This window comes from Mustelus asterias, chromosome 8, assembly GCF_964213995.1.
Source record: "Mustelus asterias chromosome 8, sMusAst1.hap1.1, whole genome shotgun sequence".
In the NCBI taxonomy this organism is placed as follows: Eukaryota; Metazoa; Chordata; class Chondrichthyes; order Carcharhiniformes; family Triakidae; genus Mustelus; species Mustelus asterias.
Genome location: NC_135808.1, coordinates 25,172,055 through 25,195,423, shown reverse-complemented (window position 1 = coordinate 25,195,423; position 23,369 = coordinate 25,172,055). Strand labels below are relative to the sequence as shown.

The 23,369-nt window shown below is 43.2% G+C and overlaps 1 protein-coding gene across 1 annotated transcript; it reads left to right on the top strand.

Annotated features, from left to right (window-relative positions):
* The first annotated feature begins 20,689 nt into the window (after positions 1-20,689).
* LOC144497856 (muscarinic acetylcholine receptor M2-like) lies at positions 20,690-22,096 on the top strand. The gene has a single exon (XM_078219294.1). It carries the CDS (start codon positions 20,690-20,692, stop codon positions 22,094-22,096), a length of 1,407 nt encoding a protein of 468 aa, XP_078075420.1.
* The last annotated feature ends 1,273 nt before the right edge of the window (positions 22,097-23,369 follow it).

Sequence of the window (23,369 nt, the reverse complement as noted above, 5' to 3'; positions counted from 1 at the left end):
TCGTCGGTTCCGTAACATGCTGTTCAAGGCAACTATCCCGACAGCATTCTACGAACTCTTCCTCCATTCCAACCTTACCGACTTGAGTCTGCCAGTCAATGTGCATGTTGAAGTCCCCCATGATTATTGCCGTTCCGTTTTTACACGCATCCCTTATCTGCTTGTTTATAGCCCTCCCTACCTCAACATTATTATTTGGGGGCCTATATACCACACCTACTAGTGTCTTTCTCCCTCTACTATTCCTCATCTCTACCCATAATGATTCCACGTTTTGTTCCTCAGAGCCTATGTCATCCCTCAGTACTACCCTGATATTATCTCTTATTGATAGCGCGACCCCACCACCTTTTCCTTCCTGTCTATTCTTCCTAAACGCCTGATACCCCTGGATATTCATCTCCCAGTCCTGGTCACCTTTCAGCCACGTTTCTGTAATGGCCACTAGATCGTACCCACTTGTGCTGATTTGCACCATCAACTCATTTACCTTGTTCCGAATGCTTCGTGCATTCAGGCAAAGTGTCCTTATTCCAGCTTTTATCTGGACCCGCTTTGATGAGTCACGAACACCCTCTCCCTCTACTCCCTTATCTAAATTACCGCCTTCATTCACTTGCACCCTCTCCTCTACCATTAATTTTGTAATTCCCCTTACCCCTGCATCCTCCCCCCCATCAATTAGTTCCTTGATCCAGTCAACTCTTCTAGCTCCCCTCCCCCCAACCTATCTAGTTTAAATTCTCCCCAGTAGCCTTAGCCAACCTACCGGCCAGGATATTGGTCCCCCTGTGATTCAAGTTCCACCCGTTTTTTGTGTTATTAATATCTTCCTTTGTGTAGACCAGTGAGCCTAACATCGGTAGTAAGGAAGGCGTTAGAGTTCATTATCAAGGATTTCATAGCAGTTGTGGAAAGCAGTGGTATAATCGACACAGTCAGTGTGGATTTATGAAAGGGAAATCATGCTTGAAAATTCTACTGGAATTCTTTCAGGATGTAAATAATCGAGTTGACCAGAGAGAGGTGGTTTATTTAGATTTTCAGAATACTTTTTAAATTGTCTGACATAGCAGTTTACTATCTAATGATAAAGCAAATGGGATAGCGGGTCGTTTGGATAAATGTGAGGTTGTCGCCTTTAGTAGCAGAGACAGGATGGTAGATTATTATTTGAATGAAAAAAGATGAATACGTGGTAAAACCTCGTGCATCATTCACTGAATGTGTGCGTGCAGGTACAGCAGGGAATAAAGAACGGAAATAGCACGTTGGCCTTCATAGCGAGAGGATTTGAATACAGAAATAGGGATATTTTACTACAATTTTACTGGTGAGGTGACACCTGGAGTATTTTGTTTACAGTTTGGGTGTCCTTATCTGAGTAAGAATGTTCTTGCTACAGAAGGAGTGCATTGAAGGTTTACCAGGCTGCTTCTTGGGATGGCAGGAATGCCATATGAGGAGAGGTTAAGTCGGTTTGGATTATATTCATTGGAGTTCAGAAGAGTGAGAGGTAATCTTACTGAAACGTACAAAATTCTAGCAGGTTTCGATAGGGTAGATTCAGAAAGAATGTTCCCGAAGGTGGGGGAGGCCAGAACTAGGGGTCACAGTTTGAGGACAGGGGGTAATCCCTCTAGAACGTAGAATCCTTCCAGAATGGTGAAAAGCTTTCAATGTTTAACTGAGGTGCAGAAAAATGTCTTCACCCAGAGGCTGACGAATGTGTGGAACTCACAACCACGGAATGAATGTGATGCTAAAACGTTGTGTGATTTCAAGAAGTAATGAAATATAACTCTTGGGGCTAAATGGATCAAGGGACATGGAGGGAACGCGGGATCAGGGTATTTAATTTGATGATCAACCACGATCATAATGAATGGCAGAGCAGGCTCAAAGGGCCGAATGGCCAACTCATGCTTTTATTTTCCATGTATGTTTCTATGTAATATGAATCTTCCAAGTTCATTCTGAATTTTGATGTGCATCCCTGTAGGTTATTTTATTTATTAATCGCAAGTAAGGCTTACATTAACACTGCAATGAAGTTACTGTGAAATTCTCCCAGTCGCCACAGTCTGACATCTTTTCGGGTAAATGCACCTAACCAGCATGTCTTTCAGAATGTGGGAGAAAACCCACGCAGTCATGGGGAGAATGTGCAAACTCCACACAGACAGTGAACCAACCTGGGAATCGAACAGGACCCCTGGCGCTGTGAAACAGTAGTGCTAACCACTTTGCCCCCATGTTATTAAGCCTAATGTGCCTATCTATGTACTTTCGAACGCAACGAGTGTCTGCATCTTTATCACAATTTCATTCACTGAGTCCTAACGCCCTACCACCTTCTGGGCGAAAGAAACTATCGAGAAACTATTTTAAATGTTTCCCACGCTTATTTCCCCGAATGCAAAATGAGCCATTCCTCTCCGATTCAACATAGCCCCAAATATTGTTTTTACATATCAAGAAAGTCTACAATCGAGATTCATCAGCTCCAAAGAAAATAACACAGGCCTACCCCAAGGCAAAGGGATAAAATAAACTTTCCTCAATTCATCAATCTCCTTCATGTCCTCCAGAGTATGATCACACCCTTTCGTATTGTTACACGAACATTTCTAGTTGTGCAGTTATCTTGCTGTCTCTCAATGTGTCCCATAAACAGTTATAGCATTACTTGCCTGCTCCAGGCCATTTTTTCACAATGGATGGTGTCCTGTATGCCGTCATGGCCCTTGTCAATCAGTTCTGCTACCTTCAGAGATTTATGAATATACATTACAAAGTTCCTCTGTCTCTCTATATTCCTAAAACAAACACAATTATATATGTATTCTCTGGCTTTATTTTTTTTACCAAAATGCATTACCTTGAACTTCGGCAGATTGAAACGGAATAATTTTTTTTTGCTAACAAGACCTGTCCCCTAATCCCTTCCTGCTGTCCACAGCTTTCCTACTGCCACGGTGCTGGGAACCGTGAATTATGTATAGACATGTTGAACTTTCAAATGACACATGTTTAACATAAAATTAGACGTACAAGCCAAAGGTGGCAATGCATGCAAATTCTGAGAATGTAAATTCAGTGACGATCTGATCATTTCCTGCGTGGACAATGCAACAGTCCAAGAGGAAATTGAATATCAATTCATATTTCCGGAGAGGGACAGATCAAAGGCACAAAGCAACGAATCATAATCTCCTGTGAAGATAATGGAATCTGGTTATATAATCTCAGCAGGAATAACGTCCTGCCATTCGGGTACCCGACCTGGTATGGGTTTTCTGCTTTTCCAGTAACACATAGGAGACTGGAAAAACCTAGCTGCAAACTTGGTCAGAGTGTGACAAAATGTGTGACACAGAGGAACAGAAAGATGACAGAAGTCACCCTTGCTTTGGCAGGTACAATACATGCCTCTCTGTCCCTCTCTCTCTCATTCCCTCCCTTGCTCGCTCGCTCTGATTGTTTGAAGCAAGGCAAGTCAGTAAAGCTGCAACAGGAAAGGATGAAGGACAAAGCTTCTCAATTAAATTGTTGAACCCAGGAACCTCAATATCAACTATTGAACACTGGAAGTCAGCGCTGCGAGAATCACTAACTCAAATAGCTGCAATGTTTCACACTCTACTCATCCCTAAAAGGCCAATTCGTAGATTCTGTCAACTTATTTTGACTCATTTCTCATCTCTAAAGTGTGCTGGTGTATGTGCACATATTTGTTGATTATTTTCCTCATGTTTAGGAGTTAGTAAACTCTATTTTAACCTACGAAATTCTGGTTAAATTCTGGTTAATTCTGGTTAAATTCTGGTTAAATTTATAAATGCAATGGTACTGAGAGAGGGTATTCACAAGGGAAAGAGTACTTGAAGTAAGCGGGTTATGACGAACAAAAAAGTAAAATAATGAAAGGGAACCAGTTTATCTCTTCCCATCCAGGAGCATAACAACTTGGGGGTACCCCATGGGTAAAGTAACAATTTTGAGTTGTGTGTCGTATATTTCCCACAGAGGGGTGGAGGGTAAAAAATGAGTGGAACTCGCCAGGAGATTGGTTATAAAACTGTCAAAACAACTGTAGGGTCAATTGTCGCATCATCCACAACCTTCTTAATTGAGCAACCTAAGTTCAAGTCAACACTATTGATAAATACCACAAGAGCAATAATCCATTACGAAGCCCACTGTAACCCGACTGGAAACAACCTGATGGGTGGCAATAATTCCTCATTTTCTGCATTAAACCTCTTTTAGATCCAGCTTTCAACTTTCTCTTGGATCCCAGGAGTTATTACTTCTTCATGATTGGTCTAATAAGGGGGACATTGTCAAAGACCGTGGAACAGACAAGTGATTCTGCATCGAGTGTGCTATCCTTTATATTATCTCTTCAAATTTTGACTTGAGTTAGGCAGGCAGAGGTTTGAATGATCTACTCCAGTGCCCCTGTTTCTAGGCCCAAAGTCCTCTTGACAAATTCACTCCAACTGTCCTTATCAATCCATGCCGCTCTAATTGACAACTTGCACAATCTCACAGAATTAGTTCCCATATTTTTCCACCATTGGGATTACTAAATCAGTCCTGTAAATGTTCGTAATATCACTTCCTTCCTTTTAAAGAATGGTAACATTTTAGTTTTTCCATAGTCTCTCATTGTATGCCGATAGTCTAAGCTGGTGGACAGTTTGCTTTGGGGTGTGGTGTAACAAGGAGACCTGGTTTTGCATTTTGGGGTGTCTTTGATGCTATGTAACCTGCTGTCATTCATTAAAACGTCTGAATCATGCAATTAGACTGACTGCATTCACAGTTTGTCCAAGAAAAGTCCAATGCACTGCTCAACGCTGCAGCCAATTCGAACTTGGCCAGAATATCCAAATGCCATTCAACACCGTGAACAGTCGTGGCTCTATGAGCTGATCAAAAAGCCGGCAGTTATATCATCAAAGGAAAAGCCCACTGAATACAAAGGAAGTGAACGTCATCACCAAATCCAATAAACAGTTGATGAGATAGGTGAGACATTGCCTTTAATGGCACTCTGGGGATAACACAGTGACAAGGAACTCTGTACATCATGAAGCACCAAACTCTCAAAACAGTTTAGGAGCATAGCAAAGGCTCGTTTTCCATTGCCAAAGTTCCAGTTGATGTTTCCATGCTGCTTGACCACATCAGGAAAGGAATACAAACCCCGGCAGCATCATGAAATGTCTCTCTTTGGTGAAGGCAGCACCTCAATGTATGGCTGATGCAAAGACGGTGACCCGCTATAAGAACACAGATAATTGTGATGATTGAAAATGGATCAAAGCACATTCTTGCCGAAAAAGGCAGGAAATATAATTGCCTTGGTTACGTTTTCCCGAATTCAGAAATGGACTAAACACATCCATCTCGAATTTCATGAGGTTTTCAGAGCCTCTGATATCTGTCATAAACTATGGATACCGCTATGCATCCAGAATATTTTTTTTTTGGACATTGTTGCTCCATTTTGTCTGGACCTGTTAAACATTCAAACCTCCACTACAAGGACAGCTGTCATGTTCTCTGGAGACTAATAGTTTGGAGGGCCATATGATCAAAAATAAAAGATTCACCTGGCTGAGATGAGGGGCAAGAGGATATGGAGGGCAGGCAATCATATACCTTCTCAACCTGTCTTCTTCTGCACCAAATGTGGCACAGATTAAAGTGAAAGAAACCAAACAATTTTTAACAGAAGGTTGAGAGCCAAGGAGCAAAACCGGGATCTCACACAGCAGCGGGCAGCGGAGTGGGCAGGGAGCAGAGTGAGGGCTAAAGGGCATTGGCTCATCGGGCTTCGGCATAAACAGGCAGAGGCAGGGTAGGTACTGTTCTTCGTTCATCCAGTAATTTAAAGAAACGGGTAATTATGAGTGGGAGGCCATTTTATTGCTGTCGGTGTTGAATGTGGGAGTTCATGGAGACGCCTAGCCTCCCGGAAGTCCATATCTGCGCCAGGTGCGTCGAACTGCAGCTTCACAGAGACCGTGTTAAGGAACTGGAGCTGCGGCTCGATGAAGTTAGTCTAGTCAGGGAAAATGAGAAGTTAATAGATAGAAGTTACAGGCAGGTCGTCACACCAGGGCCAGGAGAGGAAGACACGTGGGTTGCGGTTAGGAAGGGTAAAGGTCACGTACCAGAGAGTACCCCGGTGGTTGTCCCCCTTAACAGTAAGGGATGGATGTCAGACGGGAGAGAGGAGGGGAGAGAGCAGTCAGTGATGGGATCCCCTGTGGTTGTCCCCCTCCAAAATAAGTATACCGTTTTGGATACTGTGAGGGGGGGGATGACCCTCCAGGGGTAAGCCACGATTACCAGGTCACTGGCACGGAATCGGGCTCTGTGGCTCAGAAGGGAAAGAGGGGAACCAGGAGAGCAATAGTAGTGGGTGATGAAATGGTTAGAGGCACAGACAGGTGGTTCTGTGGGCGTGAACGAGACTCCAGGATGGTAGTCTGCCTCTCTGGTGCTGGGTCCTGGATGTCTCTGAGTGGGTAGGAAGCATCCTAAAAAAGGCGGGTAACCAGACAGACGTCATTGTCCACATTGGTGCAAATGACGTAGGCAGAAAAAGCAGGGAGGTCCTGCGAGAGCAATTCAGGGAGTTGGGTAGTAGGCTAAAAAGCAGGGCCTCGAGGGTAGCGATCTCAGGACTACTCCCAGTACCACAAGGTAGTGAGGCTAGGAACAGGGAGACTGCACGGCTGAACATGTGGCTAAAGGACTGGTGCAGGAGGGAGGGTTTTGATTTCGTAGATCACTGGGAAGTCTTCAAGAGAGGTTGGCACCTGTACAAGAAAGATGGGTTGCACCTAAACTGGAGGGGTACAAATATCCTAGCTGGGAGTTTTGCTAGTGTGGTTCGGGTGGGTTTAAACTAATGTGGCGGGGGGTGGGGATCAAAACAATAGGTCAATAAGCAAAGAGGCTGGGGACGAGGTTGGGGCCAAGACAAGGCTATCTAAGAGGAAGGACATTGTGGGGGAAGAAGACTTCAGTGGGCCTGGAGGTCTGGAATGCATCTGCTTCAATGCAAAGGGCGTCACGGGCAAGGCAGATGAGTTTAGAGCCTTAATGCTTGTGCGGAACTTGGATGTGGTTGCAGTGACGCAGACTTGGTTAAAAGAAGGACAGGACTGCCAGCTGAATATTCCGGGGTACAAGTGTTTTAGGCGAGACAGAGGAGGGGCTAGGAGAAATGGGGGAGTAGCAATGCTGGTTAGGGAGCATATTACAGCGGTACAGAGGCTGGACAATATGGAAGGGTCAGGTAACGAGTCACTCTGGGTGGAGCTCAGAAACAGGAAGGGCGCAGTCACTATGCTCGGGGTATACTACAGGCCTCCCAACAGCCCACGGGGCGTTGAGGAACGCTTATGTAAGGAGATTCTGTACAGATGCAGAAGAAATAGTGTTGTTGGAGTGGGAGACTTTAATTTCCCTCACATAGGCTGGAAATCGCTTAGGGCTGGGGGCCTGGACGGGGAAGAATTTATAAAATGCGTACAGGAAGGTTCTTTGGAACAATATGTTGACAGTCCAACTGGAGAGACGGCTATACTGGACCTAGTACTGGGGAATGAGCCCGGTCAGCTCATCAATGTTGCAGTGGGGGAATATGTGGCAAATAGTGAACACAATTCTGTGAACTTCAGGACAGTAATGGGAAAAGCTGAATATTGTCCTATGGGTAAGGTGCTGAATTGGGGGAAGGCTAACTACAGCCGGTTTAGGCAGGATTTGGTGGCTGTTGATTGGGAGAGGCTGTTCGAGGGTAAATCCACATTTGGCATGTGGGAGTTTTTTAAGGAGCAGTTGATAGGTCTGCAGGACAGGCATGTGCCTGTAAAGAGGAAGGATAGGAAAGGTAGGATTCAGGAGCCGTGGATAACCAGTTAAATTGTGGGTCTAATCAAAAAGAAAAAAGAGGTATACCTGAGGTCCAGGGAGCTAAAAACAGATGGAGCACTGGAGGAATACAGAGAAAGTAGAAAAGAACTCAAACAGGGACTTAGATGGGCAAAAAGGGGTCACGAAATGTCCTTGGCACACAGGATTAAGGAGAATCCTAAGGCATACGTTAGGAACAAGAGGGTTGTTAGGGAAAGAATTGGACCTCCCAGGGACAAAGAAGGAGAATTATGCTTGGAACCGAAGGAAGTAGGTGAGATCCTAAACGAATACTTTTCATCAGTATTCACAAAGGAGAGGGACATGTTGACTGGTAGTGTCTTAGAGAGATGTGTTGACCCGTTAGAAAAAATCTCAATTACAAGGGAGGAAGTGTTAGGTTTTTACGGAAGCATTAAGACCGACAAATCCCCAGGGCCAAGGACTTCTTTCCGAGACTCCTCAGGGAGGCGAGAGATGCAATTGCTGGGCCTCTAACAGAAATCTTTGTCTCTTCACTGGACACAGGTGAGGTCCCAGAGGATTGGAGGACAGCAAATGTGGTCCCGTTATTTAAGAAGGGTAGCAAGGATAACATGGGTAATTATAGGCCGGTGAGCTTGACGTCTGTCATAGGGAAGTTGTTGGAGAAGCTTCTTAGAGATAGGATATATGCGCATTTAGAACTGAATAATCTCATTAGCGATAGACAGCATGGTTTTGTACGAGGGAGGTCATGCCTCACAAATTTGGTTGAGTTTTTTGAGGAGGTGACTAAAACGATTGACGAGGGAAGGGCCGTGGATGTCATCTATATGGATTTTAGTAAAGCGTTTGACAAGGTCCCTCATGGCAGGCTGGTGCAAAAGTTTAAATCTCACAGGATAAAAGGTGAGCTCGCTAGATGGGTGGAGAACTGGCTTAGCCATCGAAGACAGACGGTAGCAGTGGAGGGGTCTTTTTTCCGGCTGGAGGTCTGTGACCAGTGGTGTTCTGCAGGGCTCTGTTCTGGGACCTCTGCTGTTTGTGATATATATATATATATATAAATGATTTGGAGGAAGATGTAGCTGGTGTGATCAGTACATTTGCGGATGACACGAAGATTGCTGGAGTTGCGGATAGTGAGGAACATTGTCAGAGAATACAGCAGCATGTAGATAGGCTGGAACATTGGGTGGAGAAATAGCAGATGGAATTTAATCCAGATAAATGCGAAGTGATGCAGTTTGGTAGATCTAGTGTAAGAGGGAGCTATACAATAAATGGCAGAACCATCAGGAGTATAAACACACAGAGGCACCTGGGTGTACAAGTCCACAGATCCTTAAAGATGGCAGCACAGGTGGAGAGGGTGGTGAAGAAGATATGTGGCATGCTTGCCTTTATTGGACAGGGGATAGAATATAAAAGTTGGCATATGATGTTGCAGCTGTATAGAACGATGGTTAGGCCACATTTGGAATACTGCATCCAGTTCTGGTCGCCACGCTACCAGAAGGACGTGGAGGCTTTGGAGAGAGTACAGAGAAGGTTTACCAGGATGTTGCCTGGTATGGAGGGTCTTCGCTATGAGGAGAGATTGGGTAAACTGGGGTTGTTTTCCCTGGAAAGACGGAGGATGAGGGGTGACCTAATAGAGGTGTATAAAATTATGAAGGACATAGATAGAGTGAACAGTGGGAAGCTTTTTCCCAGGTCGGAGGTGATGAACACAAGGGGTTACGGGTTCAAGGTGAGGGGGGCAAGGTTCAACACAGATGTCAGGGGGACGTATTTTACACTGAGGGTGGTGGGGGCCTGGAATGCACTGCCAAGCAAGGTGATTGAGGCGGGCACGCTGGGATCGTTTAAGACTTATCTAGATAACCACATGAACAGACTGGAAATAGAGGGATACAAAAGAATGGTCTAGTTGGGCACATGAGCGGCGCAGACTTGGAGGGTCGAAGGGCCTGTTCCTGTGCTGTATTGTTCTTTGTTCTTTTGTTCTTTGTTCAGATGGCCAAGAGAGAGGAGGTTGTATTTGTGTATGGAATCAGTTTAACCTCGGAGTATGGTGGCCATTTTGGGTTATGGGTGGCACATGATTCATACATGATGAAGTATATGCTGTGATGATAAAGACATTCGATTGTAAATGGTTAACTGAACCTGTCTGTTCCGTGACTGTAATTAATACCAGTCTCCATGGAGCTGATCTATGTCTCTTGAGGGCTCCACTCTGCTATTAATGAGAGACACCTTTCAATGTGAGCGGGAACATCTCCTTTGACATGAACAATGATCAGTAGCTCCACGGGAATGGACCAATTGAAGATAATTCATTTCATTAATGACTTAGAAAAGATTTACTACCGTCTCCTTGCTGCTATTGGTGTTCCACGTAAGTCTCAATATCGTGGTTTTAGTTCGACAAAATGTATTTCAAGTGCATCACTGACTCATCATTTAAAATCAGCAGTTCCAGCGATTACATTTAGTCAATGATCTTATTTTGTTCTGTCATGCTGTTTTAATTTCACTTTGTTGGATTACTATAAACCAATCCTTTAATCCTGATGACAATGAGTGACACACCCTCACTGCGATCATTTCTGCTACCTGATTTATTTTTCCTAAAATTAATTTAATTTCTGAGTTTCCAACACAGATTATCAATCAGGAATCCGATTGCTATAGATAGAGATAAAAATGCCATGAAATAGAAACTTATATGTGTGCAGGCAGACAACAGATAAACGCTGAATCATTTTGCTCTAATGAATCATGATCAAGTTTCAATAATCGAGGTCACTTCCTGTTATATTTGATCTTGTTACTTCACACAAGCACTACTTTCCATTTGGTGATCACTTTAATTTAATATTAATCACTTTCTGCTGAAGATAACATTGTGACAGTTATATTTCGATAATTGATGCAGATTAATACAGTCAAGGGAGTAGCTAAGTGAATCCTGTCAATTCCTTTCTAGTCGATCCCTTTCTCTTTATCGTCTTATTGTCTATAGTATTTGTAACACTCAGCCCCTTTTACTGGAACAAGTAAAATCTTTTTGTTTCCCAATTCATTCATGGGATGTGAGAGTCTCTGCCTGGGCCTGGAGTCACTTATATCTCAGACCACCTAAGAGCAGATAATTATCTTCCCTCAATGGACATTAGCACTTGAGGTGGGTTTTGATGATGATCAACAATGGTTTAATCGTGATTCCAGGCTGTTTATTAAATATTAGTTGCATCTTTTTCTGTAGTAAGATTAGGACCCTGTTCCCAGAGAGTTGTCCGGAGTCTCAGGATTACTAGTCCAGTGACAATGGCACTTCGCCACCATCTCCCGAGCTTCTTTACTTAGTTGAATGACAAACAAACAGATTCTGGAAAGGAAAAGTCTGCTTCATTTGTCACTCATGAAATTGTTTCATCCCATAAATGTGCGTTTTCTCTACCGGTACCTAATTATCAGGGCTGGAACTTCTGAAACAACACTCTGGCATGATGGCAAATTTCTGACCACAGCTGATGTCCCCATTTACATTGATCGTCGGCTAGAGATCCCCTCTTCTGGACTTTCATTGTGAGGGCTATCATTTCTCTTTTCAATATTTCCAACAATCGGAGATATATGTGCTCTCTGCCAACTTTGCCCGATTTCCTCCCGATTAAGCACACCTTTGGGGATGCAACCATCTTCAATCCTGAATACAAAAGATCCTGCACACATGTCCAGGCCACTGCTTATCATTATTTGCTTGAATTGCACGAGCGTGCTTCTGACACTTATTTCAGAAAGTATTTGTGTTCTGAAGTGATGCCATGGATATATTACAGATTTGGAAGTTAAACACGATTGAGCCTTTGTTATTGGTAGGTGAAGGTCGGACATGCTTCACAGCGACACCGCAAAGGCATGTAGATTCAGGTCTTGTGAATGAAGCATTCTGGCCCTTTATGTCAGTATCTGTTTTTTTTAAATATCTCTTTTATGAGTCGATTATACATTTATAAATATTTCATATATTGTGCTGAGCTCGGAGTAAAATGATTGGTTTTTAGTCACCAAAGTTTCAAAGAAGCAGAACATTCTGGCTGCTTCAATATTGTGTTTTGAGTTTGGTCACAGTCAGAGAAAAAAAAGCCCCATGGTTGCAGAATTCTTGACAATGATGGAGAGTGTGAAAAGGGCACAGGTGGTGCGGATGATCCAGGAGACTCTGAAGCTGATTACTTGACTGTGTAACCAGTGCAGCCTCTTCAGCATACAGAGGTTTTCTGATTAGAGCATGTCACTCTTTACTGTTGCCTTTCAGGCTTGATAGGTTAAAGAGTTTCTAGTCTGATCATGTGTGGAGGTAAGATTCTTCCATATCGATGGGGAAAACACAGATCAGTTGGAGAATAAAGATCATCAGAGCTGAAAGAACTCGATATATCGTTGGAGATTTTCTTGAGTTTGAGGAGAGGAGAGCGTATATACATGGCACAGATGATCCATGAATATTTGATGCTGGTCGTTAGTCTAGCCAACTAATGCAGCAAGATCAGTATACAGAACGTTTCTAATCAAAACAGTCAAAACATTTCCTGGGCTCTCCATCTTGGTAGTTTCAGGAATTTGATGACCAATCCTCTGTGGAAGCAGATGCCTTGCACGTAATCAAGGAAAGCATAGGTCCATGGGACAGAGAGGAAGACACCGGGATAGCAATATTTCAATATGTTACTGGATGTTGTCAAAGCTGTTGACTTCTCAATAAGGTCATAGTGAAGTGGAAGCATTGAGTCAAGCCTGATATATAATCTCCATGTTTCTATCTCTTTCTCATAGTTAACGTAGTGACAATGGTGATCCTGTCCCGGGGAAAGTGTAGTCTCTCCAAATGTGTTACACGTTATCTGGTGGCCATGGCAGCAGTGGATCTACTGTTTGTTATTATCGACATGGCAATAAGACACATTCTGATTGTTGAGCAGAAACATTTTATTTTCGTGTATGTCATCCACGCATGCAATATCCACATCACTCTGCTTCATGTAGCCAGAGACTGTTCTATCTGGTTCACCGTCACTTTCACCATGGATCGGTTTGTGGCAATTTTTTGTGAGAAGCTGAAAAGTAAATATTGCACCGAGAAAACAGCAGTTTTGGCTCTTTCGACAGTGACGGCGCTGATTTCCTTAAAGGATGTCACATGGTATTTCATGCTCATAGACGAATTTCGGCTGTGGAATTCCCCCTGGCTTTGTTCCATACCAAACAATATTAAACAATCACGAATCTGGTTACTGGCCGAATTCATCCACTACATTCTTACACCGGGAGTCCCTTTTCTTCTGATTCTGCTTCTCAATGCTTTCACCGTTGGACACATTTTATTGCCCAATGGGGTCCGAAGGAGACTCCAGGATCGCAGCAGTAGGGAGAGTCCCAGAGTCCCAGAGGTGGAGAGTCATAGAAAATCCATCATTTTATTGTTTGTTGTCTCTGGGAATTTCATCTTGTTATGGTCAGTACATGTGTTCCATTCTATATGGATTCGAATGTGGTTTTTAGGTTATGAGTCTCTATTCGTGTCTCACTGTCTACAGGAAATAGGGTTCATGTTGCAGCTCCTGCGTTGCTACATGCATATTTGTATTCATGCCGTGACTCAGAACAAGTTCAGAGAGCAGTTGAAGTATATGGTCAAATATCCATTTGCTCAACTTGTTAAATTCATTAAATGATGACAAGAACTGGAGAATGTCCTAAATTCTCTGCAAATCCAGTACTCATATTTTTTACAAGCATCACTGACTCACGTGTGGAGGGGAGGGGAAAGGGGCGGCGGGGGTTGGAGGGGATTTCTGTCAAGAGGAAATTGTGAAAATGGTCAGTACTGCGGAGAACAGCAACAATTTACGGCAGGTCATCGATCATCTTGCAATAAAGGAAAATTATGCCTCCGGTTGAGTTTAGTTCGAGTTCAAAGCCACAGCTATCTCGACAGAAATAATCGAGGGATTGAGGTCGAAATGCTGATTGCCTCACCACACTTTCAGGCAGTGCTTTCCGAACCTCGAACATTCGCTTTCAGAGAAGTTTTATCTTTTCTCTCACATCGCATTTGCTTCTTTTAAAAATCAGTTTAAATCTGTGCCCTCTCGTTTTTCATCATTTTACGAGCTGGAACAGTTTCCTTCTATCTACTCTGCTCAACCCCCTCATAATTTTGAAAATCTTCATCAAGTCTTCTCTTATCCTTCTTCACTCCAAGGAGGACAACCCCACCTTCTGCAACATGTTCTCCGATCTGAAGTTACTCAATCCTTGAACCATTATTTTTCCCTTGTTCTATTCATCATCTTGATTTTGTTCACAAGTCCCTCCACACTAAATTAATTTATTTTACAGTCTCTTAAAAGTTTATTTATTAGTCCCAAGTAGGCTTACATTAACACTACAATGAGGTTACTGTGAAAATCCCCGAGTTGCCACACTCGGGTACACTGAGGGAGAATTTAGCACGGTCAATGCATCTAACCAGCTTGTCTTTCAGACCGTGGGAGGAAACCCGAGCACCCAGAGGAAACCCACGCAGACACAGGGAGAACGTGCAACCTCCTCACAGACCCATGCCAGGAATTGAACCCATGTCTCTGGCGCTGTGAGGCAGCAGTGCTAACCATTGTGCCACGGTGCCGCCCCTCAGTTTTTCCATCTACTTTCTTACCTCACCTCCTTTCTTGGCCTTTTCAACGGCTTAGTTTTCGCTCCACTTACTGCAACTTTGCTGCTATCACATGGAGAACATAATGAGAACGATGGACAAGCTATATTGTTCTCATGTAAACAAGAAGGCGGAATATAAACAAAGCTTTAGAAACATGAATCAACATTGAGCCAGGAAAGCGAGGTTTGCAAAGGAAAATTTGGAGTGGATCCTTCCAATAGGTATAATTAAAAAGTAAAGTAAGAATTACATTTTGGGTGGAAATTGATCCTAACTGCTTTCATTGATGTGAACACAGTAAGAGTTTTAACAACACCAGGTTAAAGTCCAACAGGTTTATTTGGTAGCAAATACCATTATTTGCTACCAAATAAACCTGTTGGACTTTATCCTGGTGTTGTTAAAACTCTTACTGTGTTCACCCCAGTCCAACGCTGGCATCTCCACTTCATTGATGTGGACAGGGGTAATGAGAGATCATTCTACTCGCAATGAATCATGTGAAAAATTCATCTGAACTATTGAGTATCTCATCTGGCGATCCAGGGTCCTTGTTTCGGAATCATTTCATATGACTTGCCTAGTCCCCTTAAGGGATCTTCAGCGATGGTGGTGAACCAATCAGAGGATGCAAACAAAATCGTATGTTGTAAAATTTGAAAATTCAGTCCTCTGGGGCCAGCGGAAGCACAAGTTCCGCCGAAAGAGCTCGTTAGTTACCGATAGTCAGCCCCAGGCCCATGCTGTCGCTCTGTAATTACAGGACTTGAATGTTTTAATCCTGGCCCAAGAAAAGAATGACATCTAAGGAATCAGTTCCCCAATATCCAAAGGCCACTGTGCCCTGGATTTCCTCTTTCCCTATGCCAGCTTTAATTTGGCACCAATCAAAGCAATCTCCAGGTGTCATGAAGCAATTCAGGCAGCCAATCACATTGCATTTGGAATACTGCGTCCAGTTCTGGTCGCCACACTACGAGAAGGACGTGGAGGCTTTGGAGAGAGTACAGAGGAGGTTTACCAGGATGTTGCCTGGTATGGAGGGGCTTAGTTATGAGGAGAGATTGGGTAAACTGGGGTTGTTCTCCCTGGAAAGACGGAGGATGAGGGGAGACTTAATAGAGGTGTATAAAATTATGAAAGGCATAGAGAGGGTGAACGGTGGGAAGCTTTTCCCCAGGTCGGTGGTGACGTTCACGAGGGGTCATAGGTTCAAAGTGAAGGGGGGGATGTTTAACACAGATATCAGAAGGACATATTTTACACAGAGGGTTCTGGGGGCCTGGAATGCGCTGCCAGGCAAGGTGGTGCAGGCGGACACACTGGGAACGTTTAAAACTTATCTAGACGGCCATATGAGCGGAGTGGGAATGGAGGGATACAAAAGAATGGTCTAGTTTGGACCAGGGAGCGGCACGGGCTTGGAGGGCCGAAGGGCCTGTTCCTGTGCTGTATTGTTCTTTGTTCTTTGTTTGTTCTTTGAACCATTCTCACAGAAGACAAACCACGATGTGAAAACAACCAAAGCCCTTCACTTTGAATTTGAAATTTACAGATGGGAAGTAAATCATTGATAGCTACCATGAGTTGTGCACTGAAATCGGAATAGGATAAAACAAATAATTTGAAGTCATAACTCAAAGAAAATCGCATGGAATTCGGGCTGCCTAAATGAACACAGAACTGGCTAGGTTAGAGAAGTAAGGAGTAAGACAGAATAGTGGTGGAAAGGTGCCTTTCAGAATGGAGATCTGTAGCTAGTGGTGTTCCACAAGGATCAGTGTTGGGATCTCAGTTGTTTGCAGTAGATGCAAATGATCTGCAGGAAAATATGGGTGGTCTGATTAGCAAATTTGCAGATGACACGAAGATTAGTGGAGTTGCTGATAGTGCGGGGGATTGTCAGAGGATACAACAGGATATAGGTAGATTTGAGACCTGGGCACAGAAATGGCAGAGGGGGTATAATCAGGACAAATGTGAGGTGATGCATTTTGGAGGATCAAATTTAGGTGTGAATTATACTAAAAATGGCAGAACCCTTAGGAACATTGACATAGAGTGATCTGGTCGTGCAGGTCCACCGTTTCCTAAAAGTGGCAACACAGGTGGCCAAGGTGATTAAGCACGCATATGGCATGCTTGCCTTCATCAGCCGAGGCTTTGAATACAACAGTTGTTGAATCATGTTGCACCTATGGAAAACCTTGGTTATGCCACATTTGGAGTATTGCGTACAGTTCTGGTCACCACATTACGGGAAGGACGTGGAAACTTTGCAGAGAGTGCAAAGGAGGTTCACCAGGATGTTGCCTGATCTCGAGGGTGTTCATTGTGAGAGGTTGAATAAACTAGGATTGTTTTCACTGGAAAGACGGATGCTGAGGGGATACCTGATAAAGATCTACAAAATAATGAGAGGCATAGGCAGGATGGATAGTCAGAAGCTTTCCCCAAGGTTGGACACATCAATTACAAGGGGGCACAGATTTAAGGTGAGAGGGGGAAAGTTTAAGCGAGATGTGCGGGGGAGCTTTTTCATGCAGAGAGTGGTGGGTGCATGGAATGCGATGCCAGAGGAGCTGGTGGAAGCAGGCACATTAGCAACATTTAAGAGGCATCTGGATGGTTACACGAATAGGGAGGGAATAGCGGGATACGACTGGAGTAATGGTGGAAGGTTTTTTTTAGTTTAGATAGGGCATCATCATCGGGATAGGCTTGGGCGGTCAAATGTCCTGTGTTGTTCTTTTCTTTGTTCTTTGTTATTTGATCTCTAAGGGAGAAAATTGCCATTGTGGAAGTACAAAGCATGTAATTCCTTAATTATGAAGCTGTGGTAACAGAAGATTAAAACTTTTCACTTTGTTGGAAAGCCAGTTACACCTTATTCAAACTAATGTATGCTTTCCAGTATTTCTTACAAAATAAGGGATATTTTTCTTTAAAGAAGGTCACATTGGGATGAATTGTATGAGATGGATGACATTACCTGTGGTGTAACAGCATATGTTTTTATGGGGAGTGGAATTTGGCCAACCAGCTTCTCTGAAGCAATCTGTGAATCACAGGTTCATGGTGTCTCACATTCTTGGTGAGGCACTTCCTGGCTGTTTGCACATGTTTACATCTCTGTGTCTGCGTAACTAAGAACATCTAGAATAGTCACTTGTTTGCTCGCAATTTTGCAGAGCAGGATTTGCTGAGATGATGAAATTTAACAGCAAAACCGTGAATGTTAAATGGCTGCACTGCATGCTCGCTAATTTCACCCTTTCTCAGACTAAATTAGTCAATGTTCTGGGAGCAGTTATGCAAGTATCCATCTGGTGAACGAGGCAGGGAGGGGTTGGGGGAGCAATTGGAAAACGGAACACAATATTAAAGTTACAGAATGGCGAAATGGGTTTGAAATCGCAAAGTGTATGCTTTACATAAAGGTAGTAGAAACCATCGCATAATATAGCGTAAGTGGACGCCATTTGACCCATCCTGCCTGTGTCAACTCTTCGGATGATCTAGCACATTGGTCCCATTAACCTGCTTTTTCTCCATAACCTTTAAAAGTGTTCCCTTTTTACATATATAAACCGCCATCTAAATAGAACCCCCCAGACCGGTCTGCATTCTCCATAAATTGGAGAATTTGTTAAACAAATTGCCCAAAATCTAGGAATAGAGTTCAATTTGTCAGAATGAAATCGGTACTTTTTTGAAAGTAGGGGATGTGCAGTAAAGGCAGCTAATTGTGTTGAGGTACGGATCAACCATGATACAATTGAGTTGTGGAATAACTTTGCAGGGTTGAATGGCTATTTCTGAGCTTTTCGGACCTGTCATGGGATGACGTCCAGAACAGGAAGTGAGAGAGGCGCAGTGAGAAGGAAGGACATCTGAAAGCTGCAGGAAAAAATTCACAAAGCTTTTAAAATAAATACGAATGAGAAAAATGTTCTTTTTTAGAGTGCGTGCACAAGATGGTTGAATGGCAGAGTAGGCTGGAGAGGCCGAATGTCGTACCCCTGATCTAATGCCCTGTGTGCCTATAATAGGCAGCATTGACTTCAAGATGAATTTTTTCCTTGACCGACCTTAGCGCTTCGTTTAACGAAGTGACGGGGCAAGTCGACAATGGTAATGCAACCAATGCCATATAACTGGATTTTCAAAATAATTCCGAAAAATGTTGCATATTATACATCCCAGGGGTTACCATTGACGAGAAGATGAATTGGACTAGCCATATAAAAACTCTGTCTGCAAGACCAAGACCTAGCTTAGGAATCCTGCGTTAAATAACTCACCTAATGACTCCCAAATTCTGTCCAATGTCTATAAGGAATAAATTAGGAGTGTGATAGAATAATTTCGCCTGCCTGACGTGTGCAGCTTTAATCACATTGAAGAAGCTCCACGCCATCTAAGACAAAGCAGTCCACTTGATTGGTATCCTCTGTATAAATATTCAATCCCTCCAACACCAGCGAACAATGGCAGCAGTGCGTACAATTTTATAACTTACATTGCTGGCATGGCAGCGGCGGTAAGGTGGCACAGTGGTTAGCACTGCTGCCTCACTGCAGCAGTGGACCTGAATGTACGTTCGCCTCGTATCGGCATTGGTTTCCTCCTGGAACTTCAGTTTTCTCCGACATTCCGAAAGACGTGCTGGTTCGGTGCATTGCTCATGCTAAGTTTTCCGTCAGTGTACCCCAACAGGCGCTGGAGTGTGGCGACTTGGAGATTTTCACTGTAACTTTGTTGCAGCGTTAATGTAAGCATACTTGTGACTAATAAATAAATACTTTAGGATACACCAAGGGTTATTCGGCAGCACGTTCCAAACCCACGACCACTACCATCACCAGTTCCAGCGAGAGGATTGTCATTTGAACTATGTCCATTCAGTTCCTACGATTGCTTTAAAATACTATAAAGAGAAAATAACAACCTCGTAATTTATTTAATTCAGTTCACATAAGAAAGCTAGTCATATACTTACTGAAATTATATATTTAAGACCTGTATGAGGTCCCCTTAATGCGACCCATAAAAATCTGTTTTGAAATGAATGATATCCACAAAAAGTGACTCAATCCCAGATATCCCTCTCCCAGAGGTGAAATTTCAACCCTGTCTCACCTATCTGCCTCTGTTTGAGTGCTCATTGTCTAGCATGGTTACAATTTATGTGAGGCATGGATAGCACTAATGCATCTATTCGTCGTGCAACACTTAGAGTCATAGTCATAGAGTCATAGAGGATTACAGCATGGAAACAGGCCCTTCGGCCCAACTTGTCCCATGCCGCCCTTTTTTTAAAACCCCTAAGCTAATCCCAATTGCCCGCATTGGGCCCATATCCCTCTATACCCATCGTACCCATGTAACTATCTAAATGTTTTTTAAAAGACAAAATTGTGCCTGCCTCTACTACTATCCCTGGCAGCTTGTTCCAGACACTCACCACCCGCTGTGTGAAAACATTGCCCCTCTGGACACTTTTGTATCTCTCCCCTCTCACCTTAAACCTATGCCCTCTAGTTTTAGACTCCCCCACCTTTGGGAACATATATTGACTATCTAGCTGATCTATGCCCCTCATAGAGTCATAGAGGACTCACTTCCCTCAGTGATTGAAACTTTCAGCTTTTACTTGTGTTTGTGGTCTGGATGCATGAACTTAAATGAATAAAAAGGGTAAATGTATTCTACCGTAATAGTTAGAAGTTTGCAAAACACAAAACTTTCTGAACTATGAGAAATTGATCATTGAAAGCAAAATCCTGGTGGACAGGTTTGACACAAGCAACTAACTATTAGATATAATTGCATTATATGTGTTATTAGATTACATTACGGCCCGGGAAGATATTAAAGTTTCGAAGGAAATATGTGCTTTTATTATCTTACAGGTAGAACTTCAATCATCAAGTCTTTTGACTTCAACACATCTGAAATCTAGTTCAGGTTTATTATTTTATTTTCTACATTTAGGCCTCGTCAGTATCAAATACACATCAGAGTAAAATAATGGAAAACTCAACACAGATAGGTGAATCTCTCAACAATCAAACTGCTGAAAGAGGGAGTTCTTACAATACAGTCGAAGTGGTCTTCATTGTGATTGTGACAGGATCTTTAAGCTTGGTGACAATTATTGGAAACGTTCTCGTTATTGTGTCTATAAAAGTAAACAGACATTTACAAACCATTAACAACTACTTTCTTTTCAGCTTAGCCTGTGCTGATTTGTTTATCGGTTTGTTCTCTATGAATTTGTACACCATTTACACTGTTGTTGGCTACTGGCCGTTGGGCCCTGTTGTATGTGATTTGTGGCTTGCTCTAGATTATGTTGCTAGCAATGCTTCTGGCATGAACCTCCTTGTCATTAGCTTTGACCGCTACTTCTGCGTGACAAAGCCCCTCAGCTACCCCGTGAAGAGAACAGCCAAGGTGGCAGGGATTATGATCGCAGCTGTTTGGGTGGTGTCCTTTATCATGTGGGCTCCTGCCATTCTCTTCTGGCAGTTCATCGTAGGGGAGCGGACAGTCCGTGAGGGCGAGTGTTATGTGCAGTTATTCTCCAATCCAGCTGTCACGTTCGGCACTGCCTTGGTTGCCTTCTACCTCCCTGTTACTATCATGGTGATATTATATGTGCAAATATCTCATGCTAGCAAAAGTCGTGTCAAGGAGGGTAATAAAGAGACTGGGTCAAGCAAAGACACAGCTACTCAGAGTCAGGTGAAGGGCAAAATAATGAAACCGAATAATTGCAACATGTTCTATGTTCCTAATGGGTTGGCAAATGTAAAAATGCAAAATGACATAATAACTGACGAAATAACAATTGAGAATTGTTGCCAAGGAGATGAGATTGAATTATCCAAAGAGTCAACATCGTCCAGCGTGGTATCAGCAAAGGGGAAGGATGAAGGAACCATGCACGGGTGCAGAAATATTTGTGATGCTCAAAGCAGTTCCAGGATGGATTACCCCAAACTTACTTTCATAAAGGTTGTTCGCAAATATCAGAAAAGTGACTGTGATACCGCTGAAAGAAAAGTTCCAGGTTTCAAAGGCAAGAATGGGAATGAAAGGGACAAGAGAGCAGACCATAAAATTATTATAATGGCCAATGCCCCTGTGAACAAGAAGAAGGGAGCTGTATCTCGAGGGGAGAAAGTGACTCGAACCATCTTGGCCATTCTCCTGGCATTTATCATTACGTGGAGCCCATATTTCGTCACAGTGCTCATTAACACTTTCTGTTCAACCTGTGTCCCGAGCAATGTCTGGACTATTGGATTTTGGCTCGCATATATCAACAGTACAATCAACCCAGCATGCTACGCCCTGTGTAACCCTTCCTTCAAGAAAACCTTCAAGCATCTCCTTATCTGTCAGTACAAGAACATTGGTGCGACAAGATAAACAGAGCTATGAGAACAACTTTGTAAACACTCTGTACCCATTGATAGTGACTTTCATAATGTGCATCTAAATAATACTATTGTTGTGTGCATCTTATGGATCAAACTGCATCTAGTTAATGTTATGTTGCAAGCACATCTGAAATAAATTCAATTGATGCGTAACATTTAGACTCCGCCAGCATCATTCACTTCCTGACCTCATTTTAATCTTGCTTTAAGTATGGACAAATTGTCTGCACTTAGGAGGAGAGTGAAAGGTGGCTGCCTGTGAAATCAAGGCCACATTTGACAAAATGTAGCCTCAAGGAGCCCGAGAAAAATCTGAAGTCAGTGGAAATCATGGCGTAGAAATGGATAACGCAAAGAAGTTGGCTGTGGCTGTTGTAGGCCAGTCACCACAACTCCAGAGCATCACTGCAGGAATTAGTCAAGGCAATATCCAAATCCCACACCCCTTCGATTGCTTCATCAATTACATTACTTCTATCGTAAGGTCAGAAATGTGTATGTTCTCTGATGATTTCACAATGCTCATCGCCATTCGCAACTCACAAATGCTAAACAAGCAAAATCTGACCAATATCTAGACTTGCGCTGACACATGAAACGTAATATTCATGCCACGCAAGTGCCAGGAAATGAACATCGCGTCACAGAGTTTTGCAGCACAGAAAGAAGCCCTTTGCCCCTTCGTGCCTGTGGCCACCATCAAACACCACCTCTAACAAGACAGTCTCATATTCGCCCATTAGCATTTAATGTCATGACCGTCTCTTACTCCTTGGGGTAATCATTGACCAATCACGAAAGTGCACTAGCCATATAAATGCTGTGGCTACAAATGCAGAACAGCGTTTAGGAATCCTGTGATAATTACTCATCTCTTGATTCCCCAAAGCCTGTCCACATTCTGCAAGGCACAAATAAAGAGTGTGGTGGACTAACGTCCACTGTACTGGATGAATGCCGCTGCAGCAACACTCAGGAAACTTGAGGCCGTCCAAGACATGACAGTCTACTTCATGACTACACTATTCGCAAACACTCACTTCCGCCACCACTGATTCACAGTAGCAGCAGTGTGCATCGTCTACCAGATGCACTACAGGAACACAGTAAGGCTCCTTACAGCACATTCAAAACACGCAGCAACTAGCATCTTGAAGGACAAAGGCACCAGGCACATGGGCACACATGCACCCGTAAGTCCCCCTCCAAGCCACACAGCATCATGACGGTGAACTACATCACCGTTTCTTCACTCTCACTGA